This window comes from Trichoplusia ni, chromosome 17 (assembly GCF_003590095.1).
Source record: "Trichoplusia ni isolate ovarian cell line Hi5 chromosome 17, tn1, whole genome shotgun sequence".
Lineage (NCBI taxonomy): Eukaryota > Metazoa > Arthropoda > Insecta > Lepidoptera > Noctuidae > Trichoplusia > Trichoplusia ni.
The window spans coordinates 1,484,884-1,511,861 of NC_039494.1; the positions used below are offsets into that span (position 1 = coordinate 1,484,884).

Sequence of the window (26,978 nt, forward strand, 5' to 3'; positions counted from 1 at the left end):
TTACCAGGCTGGAACTTATGAATCGTAAGACAGTTGTTTTAAAGATAATATATTTCTGTTACCACTATAACAAAATGTAAGTATAGTCATCAGGTCATAGGGTTCCGTTTTAACCTTAATTAAGAAACATTGGGTTGTTTGGAAAATCTACAATAATGATTAATGATCACGATTTTATCGGATTTAGGTACTCTCAAAATATTTGTCTCAACAGAACTTTTTGAATAAACAACTTGACGTTGCCGGTGAGAGAGATAGCACTACCTAGTCCTATACTTGCAAAATACCAAAAGACATTTGAAAGATAGCTTGGATATAATTATCAACTTGAAGAATAAAGTTGCTAATGGACGAAATACTCCATAATTAATAAAAAGGATAGAAGTAAACAAAATGATCATTGTAAAAAATTAAAGATTATAAAAAAAAAAACATTTTATTTGTCATGCGTAGGTATATCAGCTTTGTGCCATTTTGAATTCTAAATTGTATCCGTTCCAAAAGTCACACTCCACGTTTGGCAATATTTTTTTACTATGTCGTAGGTTATCAATTGGCTGTTGTTTTACTACACCCGTATTTTTTTTTATAATATAAAAAACATTAGCCAGCGTTTTTGACTTGGTAAATCAGATGTTTAATTGTGTTCTTGTTATTCTTCAAATACATGTAGGGAGTAACAGTCAAATAAAAAAAATGAAAGTCATTAATTAAATAAATCCAGGTTGTCTACTTAACTATTTACATAAAATAATCATTTTTAACAATCACTATTTACATAACAATGTATCATCAGATAATATTGGAGTGTTGATCCTAATATTCCTTCATGTCTTGTAAACGTTGAAGCTTTTTTAAAAAACTTGCTCTCAAATAAATATAAGACATCGGTTCACCTATTTTACACTGCTATATACACACCTACGAAACGGTCCTACTTAGGTATGACGCCGCTTTTGTCGCCGCTGGTAAAAAGGTAAGGGAATGTCTACACTGAAACAAAAAACATACAACGCTCGCACAAATATTTTATTTTCTCAACTAAGTATATAATTATTTTATGTCTATCAATAGGACAGCAATCATTCTTACTTAATACTAAAATACGTCAAACCAACCTTCAAGAACTTGGCATCGTAACCTCCTCTCTAAGATTTTCTCAATATTCACCGCAAGTTTACTACACAATAAATGAGAATCTTAATAACTTTATTATTTCAAAACATTTGCCATCACTGTCCTATTAATGAATATCTGTTCAAATTACACATAAATATTTAATTGTAATACCTATAAGTCATCCATTTATTTACAATAATATACAGATAAAAAATTTAATAACTAGTCAATTAATTTCTAATACTAATTTGGCGTTTCATCTTTATAATAATATTACAAAAAATAAAGGTGGTGACCGACTGAATTATTTAATATACCAGTTAGAATGGATCGTTTGTCGTCGTTTTAGCCAGGAATAACTGGATTTAAATTGAAAATCACCCGGATGCCTCCCTACACAATTCATTATATTCGAATTGTGATATTATTTCGCTTGGCGTCTCGATTTTGTGTGGAATAACTGGAGCCCCGAGGGCCTGCCAACAAAACATTTGTATTGGAATTCTTGTAGCTTCGCACAGTAGTATTTCGATAGACATAGTGTTGATATTTATCATAAATATTGCCGTTTATTTTGCCTCCCGCTTTGCTAACAAGGAAAATGGAACTGTAATGGTCTTTGTTCCACTTATTTTGTTCTGATTAAATTTGTAGCGCGTTTCAAGACAATTTAGGCTATCCTCGGGCTTGCCGAACATTGTTTGGTTATTCTGTGAAAGAGAACACGTCGTATCACCGCAAAAGATTATGCTATAAATATAATTATTTCAAGTACTACGCCATGAAATGATGTGAGAGACTTCACACGACGAAATAATACTACTGAAATATGACGACTTTACGCCATGACATTATTTGAATAATTTGTCATAAAACGAAACATGTCGATCACCACCCTTAAAATCATTCATTTTAATTATTTTTCAATAAAATCAGTTTAAAACACAGTATTCAATTTGTATCTATCTAATTACGTTTTACGATACCAAGTAATGGGCGACGTGCCCCTCGTTCTCATAAACACGTCTAATGAATATAGACTACAGTATCTAAGTTGCTAATGATTGCCATTTTAGTGTTAGTAAGATATCCGATGAACGACTAAATTTGTTTATTTTGCATAATAAACTCGGATGTTTAATAGACAGGCAAAGATTAGATCGACATTTAAATAAAACCACTCAGAGGAAACATCAATATCATACAAATCAGAAATGTACAAACATTTGGCTTACATTCGCTAAAATACACATTCAAGCGAACATCTATTGTTCTTGCTAATTGAATAAGTTAATAGAAATTGTTTGCCACGGCTCCTTACAAAATATCAATATACTTAAAATCAATGTCATATCATTACTTTTACATTACACATACCTACTATTTAGAGACAGAAATCCATAAGACTTTAAATATCACTAGATGACTCACATCCAATAGATTTTATCCATTAATTTATTTCAAACAAAGTTATTATGTTTGGTCCGAAATTGAAGTAGGTTGGAAAGGATTCTGCAAATTAAAGTCTGCAAATTTGCAGAACGATAAACAATTGCAAATAGTAACATTGATTGATAAAAAATATATTACAAAAAAATTAAAATATATATAAGTTTAAGTTTCTATGCATGCCATTAAAAATTTAAATCTGTAAAGATCAGTGAACTGTAAAGAGGACCAATTGATTAACATTTCGTTTTTCGAAACAATGTATTGAATATTTCCCAATAATTATACTTTTTCATGTTTCACGGCAAACCCATAACATTGCGACATAAAATTAATTAATGATTTAAGTTAAAAGAGAATGTAAAGTTAGAATAATGTCGGTATATTGAAAATGTAGTCGAGGCTTGTTTAAAGAGGACCGAGTATTATTTACTTAATGAAATACGGTAGTTAATATGAGAGCACAGCGTAATGAGGACTAGGTAATTAAGTAGAAAATAACTTACAGAGTTCTACCACAAATAGTTACCAAGGGATAAAAAGCTGGGTAATGTATCAGAAACTTAAAGCATTATGAAATGAAAGAAAAGGAGAGAAGATTAAAATAAATAAATCTATTTTTAATTTTAAAATCCAATCGGAAAATATTGCTTTATCAGTATACTGTAATTTGTTTCTCTTAGAAGTAGAAAATACATATTTATTAAACAGATAGGTTACGACAGGGTTCATATTTTACAAGTATAAAATATGTTTGGATAAATAGAGAGAGAAAAAATCTAAACTAAACGCTACTAGGGTGCAACTCTAGGAAGAAGTGAATTCTAATTTATCATTACCTAATTCGAAACTTGGCAGTTTTTCATTCATAATTATCGTTTTATTCTAACATTAAAATGTAGTTCCCTAATTAATTAATTTAAATAGTTAGGTATTGTTTCAATTAACTACATAAAAGGGTACGTTAACAAATTAGATCGTTATTAGACGGGATATATGAAAACCGCAAGGGTCCATTTTGACACGTTCATGACGCGTCCTTGCCCAAGGTGTTTTCTAACTTGGACCTTTACATTTAAAATGGGAAGTTTAATCTATCTAAAAATGCCTAGGTCAAAATTAATATCTAGGAGAAAGTTTAATTTATCGATCGGTGGGCAAATAGGCACTTAAAAATGAAGTGGGTTGTCAGTAATTAAATTAATATGTACTCATTTTCACTTGGAGCTTGGTACTTATATTTATTTACGCATTCTACTATCAGACAGTACTATTATTTAATCAAACATATCTGGTTTGTCGACGTTATAATTCCGAATTAATTTGCTTTTATTACCCTAGGGCGCCCTTATTTGCTTCATTCTTTTATAGCTGAATATATAAAATTAATACCACATTTGCATATGTAGATGATTTAATATCTATTAAGGCTAATTTGTTCTGTATTCCTTCATTTATTGTTTTATTCATAGGTACGGTAAAATTTGTAGGAACACTTTGCAATCTTCATGCCATAACATGAATCTCAAAAGTAGACAGCTTTGTAACTTCAAACCTATCTGACTGAATAACTAATCAATTCGCAGAATTTTAAAACAAGTTGATGTTCAAAACACTTTAATGAATAATTCTAAATGTTCACTAAGTAATAATGTTCATAGAATGGAAATATCTATCACGATCTAGATTATAGGTTAAAGCACTTTAAAACATCTGGTCATAGCTATTTAATATTTTTACATATAGATAACATTTACGATCATAAATATCAATTCTAGATTTACTCATAAAAGCTTTTATCAATTTATTGGACGTCAACATCTCCGAACTTAACTTAGCTTACCGAGTACCGTTATTTAAATTGTTTGACGCAGATTCAATAATGAAGAAGCAATTAAATATAAAGTAAGGCAGCCTTTCGAATGTAACAATAATATCAAGACACTGAAATGAACACCGATTGACTAACTAACGCCTGTGAGACGTGTCCGCATCAAACAATGTAAAAAAGGCACTAACTCAACCACTACGTGCGTATTCTGGTCGATACTCCTTATCGCTCCCTCGCCGAGCGGCAATGAGAGATGAAAAGTGATTCTGCACAGACCTATTCCTTTCCCAACAAATGTTGTAGTCGTTCTTTCATCCCGGATCCTGTTTCGGATCTAAATTGGCCCTCCTTTCTTGAAGCGCTGCCAACAGGGATTCCCTTACTTCCCGTTCCGAACTTCGCCATAATCTTACGAGTTCCTCTTCCGACAGTAGTGACAGTTCCGACCTCGCTCCCATCGGGGGTACTCTAGGGTACGGTGGCGCCGGTGGAATATCTTGGTCATCTTGAGAAACCATAATCTCGATACTGGCTCTTGAAGTTGGGCAGTCTGTACTCAAGTAGTTATCGGATCTATCTGAAACGTCTTGATAAGAGCGAGTTGAAGAACCTTCTGCACGTCTTATCATAGGTGATGGTGTTCGAAGTCGGGTATTGATATCAGGAGGAGAATTGGTCAAACAGCTTACATCTCGGCTCAGTCTTCTGCCTATATTATGGCATGTGCGTTCATAGATATTAGAGACCGAGTCTGTATTTAGGACTGAGTCAGTGCTAAATCGCCGCACGTTAAGTCCCGCGAGGCTACATCTTTTCCTCCGGCCTCTCGGGGAAACCCGTAGCTGACGAGGGGACCGACTCTGTCGCGGTGAGCGGCTCGATACATCAGTCGAAGGCGAGAGGAATTTACTCTCGGTTAATTCTTCTGATGCTTCCGTTTCAGTTTCAACTGGTTCTTGCTCTTTTATTGACCCCAAAGAATGATCACGTTGTTGTACCCTAATGAAAAAATATTTCATTATTGGAAGTTCGTTACAGAAACAAATATCGTAAAACAAATAGCTACCTTCTTATTGCTTGAATCATTTCGTATAACTGCGCTTTACTTTTACGACGTCTACGCTGTTCGTGTTCCTTCTGAAACAAACGTACATTCCTATCGTAATCTGACCAATGTGGATATAATATAAAGAAAGAGATAATGAAAAGCAATTACCCTCTTGACACTTTTCTGAAAGAGTGAAGTGAAATGTCCCTGTCGTATAGTATTGACAAGTTCTCGTGCCGCATGATGAGGTGATACCAGTTCCACGCAGTTAATAAACCTGTATAATTTCTGTAACAAAAGATACACGTTACACAATCGCCCCTATGAGTTTGAAAAACAATGACGCACTGACAACAATGGGTATAAGAATCGCGACTGTGTAAGACAACAGTGTCGGTGTAAAGAGAAGTGTTCGTTTTCTGTTGAAAGGCGGTCTGATCTGCAGTTACCTTGGTATCAAGCTTAGTAGGGCAAACAAAGTGCCGTCAATTGTTAACTACGCTGATAACAAATGATAGCTCTTTACATTCAGTTTTACTAAATGTAACACTGTCGTTATTTGCGAGTAATATTTGGATTTTTAGATATGTAGGTAGAAAGACTGTATCTAATATAATGTAGCTATCTAACACGATCACCTACTAATGTTTGTCGAAAATTTCTTTGAAAAAAAATTGACAATATTTTAAAATAAAGAGATACTTTTTCAAAAATTTAGTATGTAATTATTTCATGATTTCCAACAGCTGTCCTAAAAACATCAAAGTAATTCCACACGTTATACAACGAACACATTTAGTAAGAATCAAAATATTGAGCTGCTTAAATATTAATTTGTTCATCAAGTATACTATACGGATGTAGAATATAGTAGGTAATAAATAAATATAACAAATAAAAGAATGAGTTGGCTGCTTCAGTCAACGTAGAAGCCATTTTGTATTGTATTTAACTGACCTGCTACTACTTGCGGTCTGTGGGACCAAATATTTTTATTTACGGTAGATAACATTGTATTTACAAAGAAACAAAAGGTAAATATATTTTGCCCATTGTTCGTGTCTCGGTTCAGAACAGAAGTTTTTAAGAGATGGAACGTAAAAACTCTCCAGTGTTTCGATATAAAAGATTTATGTTTGTATTATACTTAGCATGGTTTACTTTTTATAGTCCGTTCTGTACAATTTTGATGAAAACTCGTTGTATTTAGCTTCACTCATTCATTTACAAACTTGAACTGATACATTTAGTGACAATAAGTTAAGTAATAGTAGACTTTCATACTGTATAGATGACAATGAACACTATGAGTCGACTCGTTAAATAGTATAATTTACGCAATTCCGTTTACAACTAAAAGGAATAAATTAAGTCGTCTCGTTTGACCTTAATTTAAAAACTATTATTTTTATGCTCGTGGCTAAGCTATAACCGCATAAGTGATTCGATCACAGGTTAAGCTATGCTTGACGCGGTTGGTCCGTAGATGGGTGACCATCTTTGTCATAGCGAGTTCCTCCGTGTTTCGGAAGGCACGTTAAATTGTGGGTCCCGGCTGTTATTCCTACATCTTTGACAGTCGTCACAGGTAGTCAGAAGCTTGAAAAGTCTGACAGCCAGTCTAACCAAGTGGTGTCGTGTTGCCCAGGTACCTGGGTTGAGGTCAGGTAGGCAGTCGCTCCTTGTAAAACACCGGTACTTAGCTGAAACCGGTTGGACTGGTAGCCGACCCCAACATAGTTGGGAAAAGGCTAGGCCGATGATGATATTAACTGTGTGTGCCGTGATATAACTAATTTAGGCATTCGTATAGTATCGGTATCGGATATAAGTTATTCGTATAATTTATGTGTATTACAGAATTATAGAATTATGTAATGTGAATGTGTGAATTATGGAATGTATCTTACCTGACTGAAAAACATAACATTTCTGCTCCTCCATATAGTTCCCTTTGGCCTTTTGCGGAGTGACGGCAAGGTGTACTTATAAAACAGGTGCTCAAGGGTCAGTATCACGCAACCCAGAATCATACCAACTCCTAGTAAAATGAAAACTCCAGCTACTGCTGCTACACCTGTGGACAAATAGTAGCAATTGTAACATCCCAAAGTACAAAACAATAGAGGAAATAACTGAAATAATTGGAGTATTGCAATATCCAATAAACGAAACAATATTATATTCCAATTTCCAATACTTTTATTAATATATACCTTAATATTGGAATAAACGGAGCGTTAATATTTCGAATACACGTACAAATATACAAAACGGTTTTTAATTTTTTTGTAAAATACCAACTATTTAAAAAAAAACGTTTTCGGTCTCATAATACGTGAAAACATTAATGCCTTGAATAATAACGGTGCTAAGTTACATATAGTTGTAGCAATATTTTTTACATAACACAACTCGTAAATTATAATCATATCTATTATATATTTAAAATATCTGATTTTAATTTAGTATCAAGGAAGGTAAATTTAAGACCATAAATTGCATCAGTAATAAAGATAACGTGTTGTGGTCCCTACTTATTTAAATCCTAAGAACTGTTTCTTATTTAATTAAATACGAAAACAGCAAAACTTTGGCCCGAAATTATAATTTAAAGCCGACATTTTATCAGTGGAATGCTTCGGGCTACTTAATTACTCTGTTTCACTTTCATATTAATTCCGTCAAGGTTGAACATTATCAAAGTACTCTTTACAAAAAAGTTCTTAAGATATTTAATGTACACCTACATGAAACGAAATTATGAAATCAGGATCATTTTTCTCAGTAGGTATTTTATTTACATTACAAGGGATTCTTTTCACGAAGTTATGAAATAAACATAGCAGAAGAAAAATCTTCGTTAATCCATCTTAAATAATTAGAGTTCAAAATTGAGAGCTTCTTATTTCAATTGTATTAAATTTTGTAAATTAATACAACTGAAATAAACAAAAAAATCTCATAAGCTGAATATTATATATGCAACTAGCTGATGAGATTTGTACCACGGGGCTAATTTGTGAATCTAAACCATGGGCGAAACAAAAAGTCTTTCAAGAAAAGTCAAATCGGTCCAGCCTTTTAAGAGAAATTTTATGTCCAGCAGAATTGTATATAAAAGTGAGAAAAATGTGGTTTCACACTTTTGTGTGTAATACGGGTATTAATTTCACTCCAATTAACAAAATTGACTGCCGAATCATATCGTAATCACATTATAAATTTCGGACCCAAAAAGTCATTGATGCCATAATATCTACTTAACATCCAATGAAAACGGTTTATGGATTATTAATTAATCTTTCAATTCAATTATCAGAAGGTACAACGGAAAATTATGCGAACGATTAAGCAAAGAAATTAGCAAGCTATGCTTACATTGAAAAGATTTTATCAAAATTCGTTAGGAAAATATTACGTACGTTATTCTTTATGAGATCAGTAAATTGATCAGTTACAGTAGATTCTTTGATACTATGTTCAGTTGGTCTTCACTACTGTGTAATATTATTCGATCTATCAGATTGGCAATTTGTACCAAGTCCGAGGGGGTTGTTAAATTGATCGATTGCAATGAATTTAATGAGTAAACAGAGATTGATTCATCTTGTCTTGGCTATGGGCGATAAATCTCAGAAGATTCATAGAGAATGGTTGATTAGTTTTTTATTAAAATGAATTTCGAATATCAATTTGTCTCAGAACATAATAATATTTTGTTTATTATATTCTGGTACAGTAAGAGTGAGGATCTTATTTAATGTAATAATAAAATAATTTTGTGTGATAACTTGGAATAGTACATTGGAAGTTATCCAAACTTGGATAGGCAACGGCACTGTTACGAACAGCCATCAAATTCTGCGGAAGTTTATAGCTTTGTAAGATGTAACTCCTTGATATTACATCGTTACACTCGTTCAGTGGAACTCTGAGTTAACATGGAACTACTTTTTTAATCGTTACATAGTTTAGATACTTATATATAGCAGATAGAGATAACAGTTTGGTGAAGTATGATTCCCTTATCGTTATTTTTTTGGTTCTAAAAAAGTCGTTAAAATCGACTCGATTAACATATTTTATAAAAATACAAGCCTAAAAATTCACTCCCGGGTGAAAAAAGGGAATTATTTATAAGGTAACTTGAATTTATAATTAAAAACCTACTCTGGTACCAGAGGCACGTTATAAAATTTCATAACTCAATTCCAGCGTCACTTTACTTTTAATCGCGCCTTCACGAGTTTATCCCAAATAAGAGATAAACATACTGTTGGTGTCAGCTCATTTTTTTCAAACGATAAATCCCGTGTTTAATCTTTTAGGTCGACTGGTAGTAATACCTCTCCGTACACTGCGCGACGTTGAGGGGTCGGATTAACGCGAGGGTGGCGATAAATTCTAATGAAATTTCTGCCAGACTCAAGCTATCTAAGCAGGTGGAACAAATTCACATTAAAGTAGTAAGACAAAAGTCTCTTAAGTATTGAAACTAACATAACAACGTTTAAAACATAGAAAGATTTGTGAAATGAACAAAGGTCGTATTCTTGTTCTTGGTTTGTCTCTCTCTGTAGAGTTATAAAGTTTTGTACACAAACGAAGCTGTCTCTTAAAACTAAAGCTTACCGAGTGGCTTCGGTTGTATTCCATAGTCGGGACTAAGTTTGAAACAAGGCAAGCCACCGTACCACTTCTCTGTTAAAATATCCATGTACCCATTCGATGAATATTTAGCTATGACAGCTGAAATGCTATCCTGAAAGAGAACAAAAAGATATAACACAAAAAGCTTGATAAAACATAACTTTGACGCATATCATACCACTTTATACGTCAAAAATAGCTCACACAATTACCAACAAAAAAAGCACCTGGTTAGATCGAAAATATTTAAAAGCTTAAAAAATACAAAAGGTGTCATGGTTCGGAATGAAAACTCTCGTTTAACCCTGTTGATGTATATCACGGATTCGCGTAAACCTCAGGGGTATATGGGGCCACGTCAAGATAAAATGACGTATAATCGGTGAGCTAAAGCTACATGACACCCGACTATCGATCACACCATTAGGAGGTTCGTGCGTCATCCATCAATCTTTTCGTGCAAAGATCCGGAATCGCCCCCCACTACTCAGCCTTCTGTAAGTCCCCAATTTTATGTAAATCTTTGCTACATTTCTTCAAAGACGTCGCTTAGGCACATAGCCTATTCCTTAATTTCAGGTAAGTATATTTCGAAAGCGTTACGCTAAGTTTTAAATTTGCTTCAAACCATTTTAAACTTCATAAGAGTAGGTTCCAGTTACACGAGATCACTTTTCATACCATTCTTAATATTGAAACTTACCTTCAGAGGAAATCCTTTAGCCATACCAATAGCATACGCATCTTCAGCAAGTGCATGATCACCAATACGCTGCAGTTTACATCCATGGTCAGTAGCCCGGTAATAATCTAAGACTGGCGAGTCAGCTATTAAAAGGTCCAAAGTGCCATTCCTGCAACAAAAACATTTTCTATTTTTCAAATATTCCTTCTTACTTCGAAGCAAAAAAGGTGAAGAGCAATCTAAATATTTACAAAGTAAACAGATATCACACCCCATCTCGTGAACGCAAAGCTTTAACCTGTAAGCGAACGGGTCCCTAAAATTTGGAGTGGAATAATAAATATAATGCTCCGTCACAGTAATAAAAAGTACAATAAAAACAGATACTTTTAGCTTAATGTAAACCTAATCCCACGTTTGAATAAGGTGCAAAATACTTTACTTTGTAGTAGCTCACATCACTCAGTGCAATCGCTCTGCGCTTTTAGTTGACAAAGTTCGAGGCTTTTCCGGACTTAAGCATGTCCCTTTATTTGACTGGTGACAGTTTATAGCTTAATTGGTGAAATACGAAAGCGAGCACTAAATCTGACGATAAAATTAATGTACTAAAAGGTATTAAGTGGCGATCGGAGTTCTGAGCGTGGAAATTTTACGAGTTCGTAAAATTCAACGCGTTTTTTAATGAAATTACCTCGGTCGCTGTCGATATTCACATTCTGTTTCATGTAAATCAACGTTTCGATTGGAGTTAAAATCGTTAATTTAAAGCTAACAACAATTACCTCAGAGGGATTAACAATAAAATGTTTAATGAATACTTAACAGATGGCCATTGCTTCATATGTATTTTACCCTAATTGGTGTTGGCCGGAGCTCCACAAAGGCGGGTTACGGATTAACAGTCTCAATGAATACGAGCTATACTTAAGCTGATATGATGCACGTATGAGGTTTCAGTAATCAGTTAATTATTTAAGTATCGTGTAACCGCAACTTTGGTAATGTCGTTTATCGAAATTGTCAGGTAACCCAATATGAATGTTTGTGAAAGCGTTTAACCAAGAGAATGTTATCGCTTTATAATTTTGTCTTCCATACTTGGAAAGAAATAACTTTATTAAAAAGGAATAACGTTTCATTTTAATATGATAAGTCATTCCCAGCTTTTTGTTCCGACTTTTAATACATGTAAATTTTATTATGCAGATTATATTTACAAAACGAGAAAGACGTGTCAAGTTTCAAAATTAGGGAAGAATATAATTTAGATGCTCGATGTACGGAACTTATTATACCCACCTCTGCTAAGTAATAGGTTAGTATAATATCTTACCTGAGTCTGTGAATACCTTCTTCAACATCTTGAAGGACGTAACGACGCATTTGTTCTGCCAGCTGTGGATTATTCCGTTGGACGTAGTATTCAGACACCGACGACCTTGCTGTCCCGACCCGCAGAGAGAGCCACTAAAACAAAACGATTTCATGAAAACCTCTTTAGTTAGCAACTTTACTCGTTCAAAACATTTGCATGTTCTACTTACATTACTTCGACCTTGGTAGTCATCAACAGCATTGTGAAAAAATAACCCCGCTATCAAAGCGGCTATGTTGGCAGTGTAACTAGCAACAAATATCACAGAGAAGCCACCCCACACATTTATTAGAAACTTATTAGGCCAACTCTTCGGGGCTTTGAACGCAACCAAATGTCCACATAAAAGTCCCCACATAACCCACAGGGCACTGGAAATGCTAAAGTTCTTTGATCTCTGCCGACCCCAAGGGTTTAATCCGAATGGTGATAACCATTCGTAAATTGCCACGGCTATAGCCGTCACATTCAGAGACGTAAATATAGCAATCCATAACTCTGGTGAAAACGGTAATAAAAACGCTAGTAACGGTATATCAGGCCTTTGATTTGGTGCGGCTAATATAGACACTTCACTGAAAAAGTAAGGTTGACTGTAGTCTATGACCTCTGCCCTCGCTGCGGACACACTGAGAGCTGCAAAAGACATATGAGCGGCTCCAGATACTAAATCTCCAATAATACCGTTCCATTTCTCAACGCTTTCATCTGGGCCGATATCAAACAAGTATGGCTTTTCTTGGGCGTCCTCTTCCAGCGATTTGTAACCGTTACGGTATTGTGAACGATAACTCTGGTAATTTATCGGTGCATAGTCACTAGACACGGTTTTGTATTCAAATATTCGATGAAAAGGTTTGATAAGTTTCCTAGACCCGTACAGTCCGTCCTCTACAATATATAGATGGAAATCAAATTCTAGTTCTTGGGCTATATTTTCTAAAAGATCCATCGCAAGTCCATAGCAACAATGAGTTTCCATTTTGAGAAATACGGGTTTTGGGGTTGGGAAGAAAAAATCATCCGTTTCTTGATCGCTTTCTCTTTCCAGTTCATTGAAGGCGAGGGTTAGATTATCTCGGTCCGACGTTTGCGGTCGATGACACAAGAGGCCTCGGAGACATTGACCGTCTTCGTCGAGCTCACCTTCCATGACAAAAGGCGGAGCTAAGGCTGTGACGATGCGAAATATAGTGCGGGCACCGTCCGATTGACCGTGAGCGACGAGTCTGCCTCCCGGCCATACAATTGTATGAAGTCTAACGCTACGTCCGAGCACTCGTCCTACTTGTCTCCACATGTTTCCTCCCTCAGGTCCTGGTACTAAGTTCAAAAGTGCGAATGAAGCTGTTAACGATCGTTCGGGTCGTTCAGTGCCACCTGCAAGCGCTGCAGCTGAAGATATTCGTGTCTCTCTGTGAACAATCATAACTTTTGTTTAACTTCCCAAGCACTTTCAATGTTGAATTAAAGACAAAATTTATCTTATTTTTGTAATATCTAGTAGTTAATGAGTTGAAAGATTCGCCCTCTATTTTAATGAAAATCACGTAACACACAAAAAACACATAAATAGGTACGAATATTCAGATTAGGTATTTGTATTATTCAAATACAACAAACATTTCAAGTACTTAAAATAAATGAACAAAGATATAAGCGTCGATGTTCACTTTTGACCTTTAGACATTGTTTCGCTATGAACCGAGACAATGTTTAGGGGTGAAAAGTTAAGTTGTCGTCGGACTAAAATTGAAATCGTTTTTAGCGGTGAATCAGTGTAAGCTATGCTATGCTATTCAAAACAAACATATGGGTTGATTATAAATAATGTTATATAAAACTCATTTGTATTGTATTTGTAAATTATTAGTGATTTTAGCCAACGCATAACATGTTCTATTATTGGACTATAGTTTTCGAAAAGTATATTCCTGGCAGTGTTACTACACACAAAAACCATTGCGATATTATTACATAATTTCCTTGATCTGCATAGAAATATATAGCATAATACAAAGTAAGTAACGAAATTGTGTGGTTTTGTGCCCGCAGAAAGGGAAATGGGTGTGAACATGCAATATCCGCGTCGGCCCGCCGATACCCACTTTCAACCCGAGTTTGGCACAAAATGATAAAATAACACAACCCACGTATCCCAAGCTGTTTCTAATATTCAACAGGGCTGTTTAAAATATGATTATTTCTATATTTATCTCTTAGGTATCATAACGAACCTCAAATAACGTATAATATTGCTTGTAATTTAATTTGAATACATCCTTTTGAAAAGTCACTTACAGCTTAAAACTAAAACACGTATAAAAGAGGAATGTTTTATTTTTTATCCAGATAATTTATTTAAGACGCTAAACTTTGCCGTATTAGTTAAAAGTTTGGCTCATCTCAGAGATTTAGACGTTGAAAATCGTCCCTATGGGCGATGACATCTCTTGAGCCAGCCGGATCAAAATACGAGATTCCTTAACCCCAACCAGCATCTGCTTGCTAACCATTATTATTCCTCGTGCGTAAACCAAAGGGATTTTCGAAACATGCCAAGGAACTTTGTTTGGAAAAAGTTCAAATTAAAGGCATTATTTATATACCTACAATCTAACTCCCTCAATTTTTCCAAAGTACATATTGAAAGCCAATTTTTTTTGTACAATTTTTGATTATTGTTGTTACAGATGTCTTTTATGTGAAAAAGAGAAAGAAATCTTCTTGCTTTCATGTTATTGAATCAGGCACAGGCACACACGTTTTATAGAGATGCTTAAGGCAGAACGTAAAGAAAAAGGAAAATGATTGTGGGCAGGCAAGCATTGTAATGGTAGCTCAGAGAGTGCGTAAAACTGTATCTAGTGACCTGACCTATATAGTTGCCCTAATTTCTGAATGAACTAAAAAGGGAACTATCTACGTCAAGTCATGTCAATAGATGGTGATCATTTCGTCGAGTCAGGGTATTCAGTCTGGACGTCTGCCAAAATTTGCTACCGTGCAGTTCCGACCGATTTATGATAATGTGAACGAGTTGGATTTTACCCAAAAATATTAGCTACGGTATGATGTTGTTGTGTATCTAAATCACTTTTGCTTACTTCAAGTAATTGGTTATTTAAATTTTATTTTAGGATCTTCTTAACCAAGTGAATTTTAATGTTGATTTAAAATTGTGTGTCACGAGAAGCGCAATTTATTTGCGAATTGATTTGGCTATTTATTTAATCCGATACTTAAATTATTTGCCATTTAACATAAGTCTAGCTGTTGTATAACTTTTAGGAATCGGTTCATTTATAGCAACTAGTCTATTTTATAATGAAGTAGTGTGCGAATATTAATTAAGTGTTAAATAAATCATAAAACATCACAATTAATAGTTTCAGTACGAAACATTTTTTGACCACTACCCTAGCACTACACAAATGGATAAAATTTATAAAATGATAAATAATATAACATTAATTCTTTATTACAGTCAGTTTTATGAAGGTCTATCAACCCAATTCAGTAAAAACTAATTCAAAGATAAGACATTACAATAATACGACAATTTCAGAAGACGGAATGTTTGCTATTAAGTTTCAAACTAAAGAATTACGAACTAATTTAAGTGCCAGGGAATAAAAGCGATGTTATTTGTCACTTGTCGTTGTGTAAGAGCAAACTATCCCGGGACCTGTCCTTTATAATCTAAAGTTATAAAGTGAGTCCGTGATTTCACATAGAGTTTGACAAACATCGTCTTTAATTTTTTATTATTAAAATATTTTTTGAAGCAGGTTTTGGAAGGGACATTGTAAATATTCAAAAAGCTTACTGATTTCATTTTTAAGGTTTCGTGTCTATAGGCATTTCGTGTCAAATCTATCTGTATTACATCTATCCTACCAATATTACACACGCGACAGATTGTATGCACGGATCAAAAAACCACTTAACAGATTAAGACGAAACTTGGTACACAGATAGTATATATACAGAATTAACAAATAGGTTAGTAATTTTATCCCAATGATATGTTTCCGTAAGAACGGTTGCGATGAGTACCATCGGGCCCGCGGGCAACAACTAATATTCTAATAATAAGAAAATGTTAATGAATATGTTTAGAACATTTCATAACTATTAAAATGAAATGTATACAGTACGCCGTACTACCTATAAATCAAATCTAACTTAAAGAAACTACTAACTCAAAACTAACAGACAGACAAAAATTACAATTAACAAAACACCTCATCAGTATCATGGCAGGCTCCTGATAACTTTATAAGAGAATTGATTCGATACAGTCTCCATTTATCATTTGCCGAAACCCAAGCATTTACGCGCTTTTTCTGGATACATTACGGCAATCTCTGAATAGGGTTAGGCTCGGATTCCGATCACGTATTTTATTGAATAACGTTCCTTCGAGCGTGTGCCTTCGATCACCACTATTAGATAGGTCAAGAGCGAGTCAAGTCCTTGAATAATTCACCTAGAAACTGAATGACCTGATTGCGAGTTATGGTCACGATTTTTCGTTATAGAAATACATAATGTTCAATAAGGTGTCATAAAAGCGTCGCAATTGATAGTGAACAACTTAAGATGTGCCATATGTAAATATTGATTATGTATTTTTACATACACTAAAATATATCGATCTCAATTAATTTTTTGGCTGTTTGAATTCGTATTTAAAAATATTATCTTCACGAGGAGTATAAATTCTCGCGTAAGTACTTTTGAAGTAGCCAAATTCTGCTTGGTAAAATGTGGTTTCGAAAAATTCTAGTGGTTGTCAGACGGAGATAGCACAACAATGAATCGCAATGTACTTTTGGGAATCAGTGTAGAGTGAGCTCGTGTTATGTGAGAGCCGACTAAGCTGCACCAGTGTGCATACTACTCCCACTTACGGCATATTGCAGTTGAGGAAAGGTGACAGCACGATATACGGTGTAGAGCAGCGTCTCTTTTACACAATTGCTACAGAATGCCTCTAAGCGGTGATGGTTGGCACCCGACACGCTAGCACACAAGACTCGATTCTCGGACGGTACTAATCCTACTTAGTAAAGAAATATACAACAGCCTAGGCATGGAGATTTGCCGTCTGTGTAGGTTCTGTCTGATACAAACGTGTTCATGGCCTCAAGAAAGCGAAAGAAAAAAAAAGGAATTATCGTATTTTCTTACTGCTAAATAAGTTTGCTTATTCTTTTCTAAAACCTCTTGTTTTAGAATCTTCTAAGATCCAGATTTTATAATAGTTATGTGAATTGTAGTAGTTCGCAATATATTTAAACCGTATTCTAAAGTTAAACTAAAAAATTAGATCACAATACATTCCAGTAACACTTTAAATACAAGGATAATATTGCCAGCCATTGAGTCTTAAAGTCCCGACCGGCGCCGCTCCGATATGTTTGTAAAATTGCTGTAATTCACTGACCTCACAGCACATATTGAATTCCAAAGAACCACAGCAATGCGAACGTGCTCACAAAATATATTTTTATTTTTAAATTGAAATATGAAAAGCTGCTGATATGACTTGTACGTGACGTGTCACGTGTTGCATTCTGTTTTTACGTGATTTTGAAACACTGGGGTAGCGTGTAGCGTAAACCTGGATAATATTTTGGGGCTTTTAGGTAACAGTGACACTGAATAGTTTATAAGTTATCGTCTAGCTAAACAGGTTGCTTGTTCGACGATTTAAAATATTTCAGTAACCTTTTAGAGATATTCTCGCATCAATACCAAATGAACGATTCACACGCGCCTTAAATTTAATAAATGAAATGGCTGGAATATACAAAAAATATTACATTCACATTGAGGGCAATTTTTAAGCTTCCCGGGGTTTTTTATAATAATGTTAGACAAACAAAAAAATGCGAAATTGAACCTATGTAAGAAACTCCGTTTAACCTGAAATAAAAGGGTCTTAAGGCGAAACATGTGTTAGTGACGGTAAAAGAATTAAAAACGATGCAAAAATTTGCTGGACTACTGGACGCTAGCAACACGACTCTTCTATTTAAAAGGTACCATAAACTGTGTGGGGTTAGTACGCAATTTGGCGGTCGTAACACCCTCGTCACTGTCACGTGGTAACGCAGCGCAACGCGACGGACCGCAGACCGAAGCAATAAATATACTTAAACAGTTTACGATCAAACCCACGTTTAATTGTCTTGTGACGATCAGCTTTCCCTTACAAAATTTAATAAGAAAAATTCGAACCCCGAGTTCTTTATAAGAGTTTATTAAAAAAACTGGTAGAAAAAGCAGCAGCAACTGAAGTACACGAAAATAAAAACGATTGGAGTATGGCTGGATTTTTCTCAGAGTATTTCAAGCGTTTTTTAGCGTTAAAGCTCGCGTTTGGCATCCAATTGAATGCAATCTAACTTCTACTTATAAAAAGCTTGCTATAACCTCCAGGAAACCTTAATCCAATTTTATTTGTGAGGTTTTTCTAAAGTAACAAAAAGAGTTTCGATGCGCTTTCAATTGCCTGAAGTACTCTTAGGATACAGCTTTGGGACAGAAACTTTCCTTCTGTGACCAACCAGTTTCGAGAAGACGGAAATAAATATTTACTTAGCTTTGAATCCAGCTCAGCAGTTTTCCTACTGACCGACTTTAAATGCCACTTTTAAGGATTGATATCATACAACCAATCATGGAACTAACAAGCGAATTTTATGTGAAGTATAGTAATAGTTGTACAATACACGCGTAAAATTGGCATAGAGTGAACTGTAACAACCGAACTATGACGGAAGTATATAAATTTCATGTGACGATGTCAATTGGATTATGCGTTACACAAAACGAACGTCTCTGTTATGGCAGTGACCAACGATGTCTACTAGATAAGAGTTTATGTAGCGTAATGCGGCCACCGATATAAACCCACGAAGCTGCTCTTTAAGATAGAGCCACATAAAAGTAATCTCGACTCGTTCTCGGACCCGCTAGTCAATTTGCTTTTATGATGATGCTCTCCGCTTGTTGCCATTATTATCTCCAGTTCAAATGTCTCAATAGTTCAAAACTGTAAAATCTGTTAAATGTTTTGTTTTGCTCACCCGGCTCTCGTGTAATAAAATAAGGTTTGTTTTATTTATAAACTTGTAGTACCTCTTAATTACTGTGCTATGTTAAGAAACAGTGTTAACAAAGGAAGTCATTTAGGTTAAGCTTATTAATTACGGTATACCTTAACGAGCTTACCACAACATAAAGGAGACAACTTGAGTTTTAATGGGTTTGCATCAATATCACAACTAAATTTAACGTGTTCACTGTTCTTAACCTTATTTACTGGATACTTGCCCTTTACTTACTATTTTGAGATACCATTATATATTTTTTTATAAATGCCGATTCACGCGGTTCAGTCACCTCTGACATTATATTCGAAAATTCATATTTTAATCACACCCCTACAATAAGAAGGATCCATCATGGTGTGAGTTGCAATCAGTCTCTGCCGCGACTGCTTTCGATATCTACAAGGTTCTTTCAGAACTTAAATCGAGGTCATTAAGCAGCTTTATAACTTGGCGATAAAGTTCTGAACTCAACAAAAGATATTTTTGCTGAATAATTTTTGTGCCATTATCTATTTTATTGGGAGCCGACGATGACAGTTTTTCTCGTGGCCAACGTTTGTAATAGTCATTATTTAAAATTGGTTCGGCAAAAAATTAATGTGTCACTTTCGTATATTTTTAATATGTTTTCATCCGGACCTACCCACAGAAACCACGTTGCTAATTGACGTAATTAAATGCCTGTTTGTCTCGTGCATTCAACTTGGCTGGCTGATTCATTGCGTAATCTTTAGCTGAAATAAACAGATACCTGGTCTTAATAAAATAATATAAACTTGAATTTATATTACCTTACAAATTCTGTAGAAAAGTCAGCGGCAGCATCACTGGGTTCGTCCCAGCAGGACGCGGTAGCGTCACTCAAAAACTGCGCCTGCGCTGACCAAGCATCGCAAGCGCGTAGCACACGTCTTAATGCACCAACCGTCATTCGGACGGCAGCGCGAATAAAAGCGCGATCTGTTATAAAAAATACATTCATTAGATTTGGTAGAGAATTTTTCTTCTTATTGTTGATGTAAAACCTCTAGAAATATTACAAGGGGTGCTAGTTTCCTCAATTTTTCCATCATCATTTTTAGCTAGTGATAAAGTTACTTTATAAGTCAGTCGAGATTTGAATCCACGCCTTTTAACTTGACAGTCCCACGTTCACACCACTAGGCTACTACCGTTTTTGGAGTGAATTGAATCGTTGAATCCGTAAAATAATCCTTTATTTATCAAAAGTCTACAGTGCCTTTGTGGCTATAATAGGAATGGCAAGCTTTTAATTTGAGCCTTTAATATAACTAGCCAGTTTTGTCAGCAATCGCCACTGCTACCACTAATATCAATAAATATCTGAAAGACTGTATGTATACGTGATATTGACGAAAAATAATCTAGAAAGTATGATAGTAGTTAACATAAAAAATAAAAGATGATTATGCACCTTTAAAAATATATAATTACAAACTTACCTATTTTCACGGGTTGTGGATGTAGAGCCAATAGTCCTACAGGAAGGCTTTTAAAGATCACAGTCATATTATCTTTAGCTTTGTGTTTTCCCTTATCTAATAGTTCTTCCATCTTCAAATGTCTGTCACTCCTCTTAACAGGATTTTCTTTAAAATTATGCATTGAAAACGCATGCACCTTGGGATCCATTAAGAAATCACTAATATCACTTGATAAATCTATACTACTTTTAATATCTCTAGTATCATCATTATTGTTAGTATCATCTTGTCCCATAAAATTGTTATCTACATTCGCATCATCTACATGTATGCTATTTACATATTTATTAAAAGATTCATTTCTCCATTTCCTATAACTATTACGCCTACTATTATTTCTATTATGAAAGGACATTCCCTTCGCAATTGAATTGTTTTCGATTTTAGAAGTTTCAACGCCTTTGTTATTTACATCATTTATTTTTACATTTTCCGAACTAATATTGCGATTACTAACATACGATTGACTAAAATTTTTATCTAATAATTTGTTGTTTACACCGTGGCTTTTCGAAACATTTAAATTTCGACTACCACGATGATTTCTAGAATTCAATTTATTCATTGAATTAAATTCTTTCCTAATACTATTTTCTACATTTTCATCCGATTTCGTCCAAGAATCGGATGTTTTTTGTGCTTCATTTGTTTTATTGTCAGCATCATCTCGTTTGCTGCGGTCAAAGCGTTCGTATACAGGTGCATCGTCATTGTCTCTTAAGTTTTCATAATCTTGATCATTATCTTCGGCATAAAATGTTCTGTTACTTATGTTGTGGAAGATATCAACGTCTTTGGAAGCATCGAGCCACAGCCAAAAGAAATTGCCTTCTAGCATGTTAAGGCGCCTGGCTTCATCCATAACGCGCTTTGCGTAATTGACATCACATATTAAGACAACAACGCCTCTGGTCAGCCTTGATATCTCCGCTAGCCGCCTGCACACAGATAATTGGAGGGCAATTGTAATATACCAAGCTGTAGCACCGCTTAGTAGCGTTCGAATACAATCGTTAACTATTATAAATAATACCACAAATCGGAAATTGTTCAAATACCTGAATAGTACGTGTCGAGAAAACTTTTTGGGAAGCGATAGCCATTTTGGATTAAGCGGTGGTGCAGTAATTATTGAAGACAGGTCTTTCCTTAGGGATAGTGTTGTGTAAATATCCTCTTCTGCCAGTAAGGTGAACGAGTGCCAGTGAGTGTGCAGAAGTGTTGCTCTAGAAAAAAAAAATAACATTACAATGGTCTGAACTCTACAATATTGTATTTCTAATCTACTAAACGTTTTTTTGTTACCTGAGTGCATGTAAAGTTTCCCGAGCTGTGATTTCGAGTCGTATTTCAAGTGGAAGCAGTTCCTGTGAACAAAGTGCATAGATTAAAAGTAACACATTTATATTATAAGATAATAGGTTCTTTCTGTTCCCAAGCTCTTACACTAATCTATATAATTTGTACTAAGTGGTAATATCCCAATCATGTCCTGGTTTTTAAGGTTGTTATTAGTCTACGTCGCTTCGTAATCGGCACTAAAGTGGGTAATAAATGGGTATAATTTACCGTGACACCCGTCCCGCGTTTTGGGCTCGGCTGCGAGTATTGTGGGAAAATATCTAACATCATGCAAAAAGTTTTCCTTCAGAACGCTGGAGATACGTCTGGGCATGAAAAGTATTATACACATCATAAAATTCTGATTTGCTCGACATGTGACATACTGCTCGTATATTTTAAAACACAGCCAAGGCTTTACAACCTTTCGTGTGTTTTGAGAATTTGACAAATCACCTACAGTGTAATTTTAGTCAAAACGTTTTTCTAACGGACTGAGTTTACTGAGCTTTTAATCGTGATTTACGCACGCTCATTTTGAACCTAATCAAATATTGAATTGGCTTCGACATTTGTACTTGGCATGCATTAAGTACACAGTATGCATGTTATTATTATCGCCATTCTGGAGCCAATTACAATCCTATTAATTACCGCGTGTAATAACTATGTCATAACTTTGCCATTCTCCCAACTTCGAACATAGTTTCGAATACTATTAGGTATTGTTTGTTATATTAAGTATCTTCGCAAGCCGTTTCTCACTAAGATGTTATGGGCATTCCTTACTTTGCGCAGTAAGAGAGTATAACTGGATTCCGCAAGCTCGAAACGTCAACTTCAGGAAACTCTGCATAAACCCACGTCCACACACAGCTTAAACGACGGTGGCGAACTAATTTGCGTACGCTGTCAGAGCATTTTAAACACCAAGTTTGAATTTGCAAGTCACATTCTCTCACAATTGCGAATGCACAATATTTCCTGGAACCAACAACGGTAATACGCTGTTCGCATTTATTTATTTAGCTGAGAGCTTTTGTTAAGACAAAAGATTCAACTTCACAAGTGCATTGTGGATTAAAAATACCGAAGAAATGTTTTCAAAGACGTTCTACATTTGTATGAGAATAAACGGTTCAGTAACATACAAAAGGTGGTCCCGGCTATTTACATGGCGACATTTATATACCAAGTATATTGCGTTCATTTACAGAGCGTGGCTGTGAGATCGCTAGTGTTCAAAGAAGAGGTAAGGAAAGATATCTAATAATGTCATCAGCATATCCTATAAATAATGCTTGAACGTGTCGCGAACACCGTCAGTCGGTACGGTCGTCACGTAGACGCATTATTTCACTGGCTGGTTGGCTATTCCCGACTTTATCATAGCGAGCACGATTAATAGCTCTGCATAAATGGAACCGTTGGCAGTCTACTAACCGACGACAACCCGTGTTTTTTATGATACAACCGTATAATTTTTGCTTTATCGTATGTTGTTCATCTTAAATTTAGTCCTATGTCAGTAACAGGGAACGCCGAAGGATTTTTATGCGTGCCTCACGTAATGGCGTCATATTTTAGAAATAGGTTCGACATCAATAGGTTTTTCAGTAAACACGGATTAAATACTGTGTTTATATTTAATAACAGATAATTTATGTCTTACATAAATAAAACATTTAAATGCTCCGAGCATACCGATAAGCGGGACAAGGAAATTTATGGTTTCGGGAATGTTATTACGCCAAACAGTTAGCTATTCGTGAATTAGAAATGCAACGCGAGTAATTAATGTATGGTACAGGTTCATTGTTTTCTACGCATTTCTACTTTTCCCTCATTACATGAATGTTTGAAAAAAAATTTAACACTAGGTTTAAAAAAGGCAGATTAAAATTTATAATCATCATGAAATATCATCTGATTTTATTGTTTTAAACGAAGTCAAATTCGACGTCCCTACTGTAGCTGTTCCGAAATAAAATAACAAAAGCATTGACTGGGCTCGCTTATCTAATAAACAACTGACATCTGTCGTGATGTAAACGATACGGATGGTAAATACATTTATAATTCATCACGTTTCTTTTCCTTGAAGATTAAGGCCTTGTTTTTTGCGTGACGTCATACAATATACGCTTTTTATGAAGACTGTTCACAATAGTTCACATACATCTTTGAAGACAGAGAAGTAGGAATAGAAAATGTCTGTGTCGCTAGTAGGTTTTTAATACCACTGAACTGACCTAGAAGACAGGGGTCTATTACTGTGTACCGGAATCCAATCTAAACTTCGGACAGTTTAATAGATTATATTAGGAAAGTAGAAAATAAAACTCACAAGTCCCAACCTTGACATTCTAATTTTGGTCGTCGTGAGTAGCCATTAAAAATACCCGTGCCAATCTATTTAGACCTCGTTATTAGTAGATTTTGAGAATAGGGGCCATCAAATAACTCTAAAACAGGTTTGTTGCCTATCCTGAGGGGCTAATAGGAAAAAGGCCGACCTATGTGTTCATAAAGGCTCAAATTATGCTGGTAGCTAATTCCCGGAAAAGCGAAGTAATTATACTAGTATCCCTCGGGGCGATATATTGTTGGATTACATCTGCGGACAATGTTCCGGGTTTTAGAGCTGATGTGAAGAAAGGTTTTCTTGTTTTTTTATTCTTATCTTACCTCATTACTTAAACAAATGTTTCTTGATTATTAAAATTATACAGATTGGTAAATTTGGAATTACAATATGAAGATTATGTATGCAGTACTTTGATGACAAAATGTGGTTTTGGTTGTAAAACCTGAAGTAAGATTATTAAAATTGTTGTTTTCAGTTAAAAAATTATAAAACATACTAGCCTAATGTGATACTTACCTATTTGATATTCAAAATTATGACATTGTACAGGTTAGTTCTTGATGATGCTCAATTGATATTTAGCTAACATGTTGTTCCATTTCGTCGTTAAGTCAATAACAAAGACAGTCAGACTTATAAAGGCGTCTTTTCGCTGAGTATAATCCTTGATACCAATTATAAATACGATCTTTAAACATGATAAACTTACATTGGCTATAGCATAAGAAAGGTGCACGTGTGTGGGCGAGGCACGCAGTACAGGCACGCCGGCGCGGGCTGCCGCCGCCACCACGGCCGCGGCCGCGCTGCCCCCGCCGCACACCAGCAGCGCCGCCACCCGCCGCCCGTCGAGCGCCGAGCAAGTGCGCTCCAGCACTCGAACACCGAACCTGCACATATTTACATAGCAATTAGAATATCCTTTTTAGCTAAATTAGGTATTAGGTATTACGTAGTTACCCAGCCCCGGTACATGAATGGTAAGGGAAAGAACATGGGTTCCGAAAAAATGGTAGGTACGTACAATCACGATGATACCATATCCTATCCTATTGATGCGGTATTTACAGATGAAAGAAATCACAAATAGTGTTACAACCACCCACGCCAATAGATACCAGACGGTTTTTAGTATGTAACGGTAGTACCCAAAGGGTAAAAACGAAAACATATTTCTGACGCTGCGCTTTCAGTCAGTCCGTCCGTTCTTACCTTCATAAATTACTTGGTTAACCAAATTCTTCAGCACCTCTGTACCTAATTCTTTACCTCAGTGTATTACTGACTAGAACTTGAACGGTTTTATAGAAGAAGAATAATTAAGTGTTAAAATAGTGTTGTAAATATATCTGAAACTTGAATTGTGAAACTGTGGGGCAAAGGCCACCTTTTCTGTTAATGTTCCACAGCTACAGGTGGGTATGAAATAAGCCCGGTATTGTAGTCAATGCTCGCACCCTGGCAAAGAGCAGACCTAGGTTTGATCCAAAAAACTATATGTGATATTCCTGTTCTCACTATGACAACTGTAGCGCTATCCCTCTATCCTGGAGTGGAATCAAACGAGGTTTCATAAAGGTAAAAGGTTGTTTATTTACATTTAAGCACTTTTCAATTGCGTCTTAACGTCTCGAATACAGAAGCGAATCTTAAAATTACTATTAAAAAAGATTCTATTCCTCTATGGGTTTTGAATAAAGGAAAACCAAGGGTTTTAATTCAAACAACAATATTTGATTCGTTCTCTGTTACAAAGAGTAAAAATCATTCTACCAGTAGAAAAATATTTACCTGCGTGGAGCGGAACGATTGTTTTGAGACCGTGTGTTTTATATTTTATCGTCATATAAATCAAAATGGGTATATTATCTAAAAACCTTAATAACATCGGATAAGTACACTTTGAAAAAGTTTTCGTACGAAAAATCTCGGGACATCGTTTCTAAAATCTCATTATTCTTATTTTTTTTAGAGAAAATGGATCACAAAATTGGTTAGAGTTTAATAACAGAGCTGAGTCTAGGGGTCAAATAACGCTGCGTACTTTTTTGAACCCGCCTAAAAATATATCGAGTTTTTAAACTTTGTCTTTAGAGCCGGTATTTACAATCTGGCCATTTTGTAGTGCCAATTACTTGGTTATGCTTTTCAGAGCTACATTTTTAAAGGTACTTTATTTGCGAAGGATTATTTGTTAAAACAAATTGTTTAAGAGACTGTCTTCTATGGGTTCAAAGGAATTTATAATGAAAACAAAGACAGAATTGAATACATTTCATACTTATAATGCGAGATTATTTTGCCTAGGTAAAGTATCAAAATAGTTTCATTGATATGACAAAAAAAAATCCTAAAAAAATTAAACAAAACACATTAATGTGGAAGGCGAAAAATGTTATTGCAACTCAACCGGTGTTTTACTCAAGATTACAAGATACTCTGTAATGTTGTATCGTAAGACATAACACAGTGCT

At 35.1% G+C, this 26,978-nt stretch overlaps 1 protein-coding gene across 2 annotated transcripts; it reads right to left on the minus strand.

Moving 5' to 3' along the window:
- Positions 1 to 3,164: 3,164 nt before the first annotated feature.
- Positions 3,165 to 25,489, minus strand: LOC113502450 (glutamate receptor ionotropic, NMDA 3A-like). 2 transcript variants are annotated; one of them, XM_026884020.1, is made up of 13 exons: positions 25,214 to 25,489; positions 22,101 to 22,162; positions 21,854 to 22,021; positions 20,754 to 21,733; positions 20,082 to 20,250; positions 12,333 to 13,578; positions 12,122 to 12,255; positions 10,804 to 10,954; positions 10,083 to 10,212; positions 7,358 to 7,524; positions 5,616 to 5,735; positions 5,466 to 5,536; positions 3,165 to 5,398 (listed from the first exon to the last, which is right to left on the minus strand). In XM_026884020.1, the coding sequence occupies exons 1-13, from the start codon at positions 25,400 to 25,402 to the stop codon at positions 4,711 to 4,713; spliced, it is 4,275 nt and encodes a 1,424-aa protein (XP_026739821.1). In that variant the 5' UTR covers positions 25,403 to 25,489; the 3' UTR covers positions 3,165 to 4,710. The 2 variants fall into 2 exon arrangements, with proteins under 2 accessions (XP_026739821.1, XP_026739822.1); XM_026884021.1 differs by lacking the exons at positions 22,101 to 22,162; positions 25,214 to 25,489 and having other exon boundaries at positions 5,466 to 5,533; positions 21,854 to 21,931.
- Between the last annotated feature and the right edge of the window lie 1,489 nt (positions 25,490 to 26,978).

Excerpts from the sequence above, each read along its gene's own strand:
- LOC113502450 (XM_026884020.1), bottom strand. The coding sequence starts at position 25,402 with ATGTGCAGGTTCGGTGTTCGAGTGCTGGAGCGCACTTGCTCGGCGCTC. Across the intron at positions 22,022-22,100 it reads GAAACTTTACATGCACTCAG|AGCAACACTTCTGCACACTC; the intron begins GTAACAAAAAAA and ends TTTTTTTTCTAG. Across the intron at positions 21,734-21,853 it reads TCTCGACACGTACTATTCAG|GCGGCTAGCGGAGATATCAA; the intron begins GTATTTGAACAA and ends ATCTGTGTGCAG.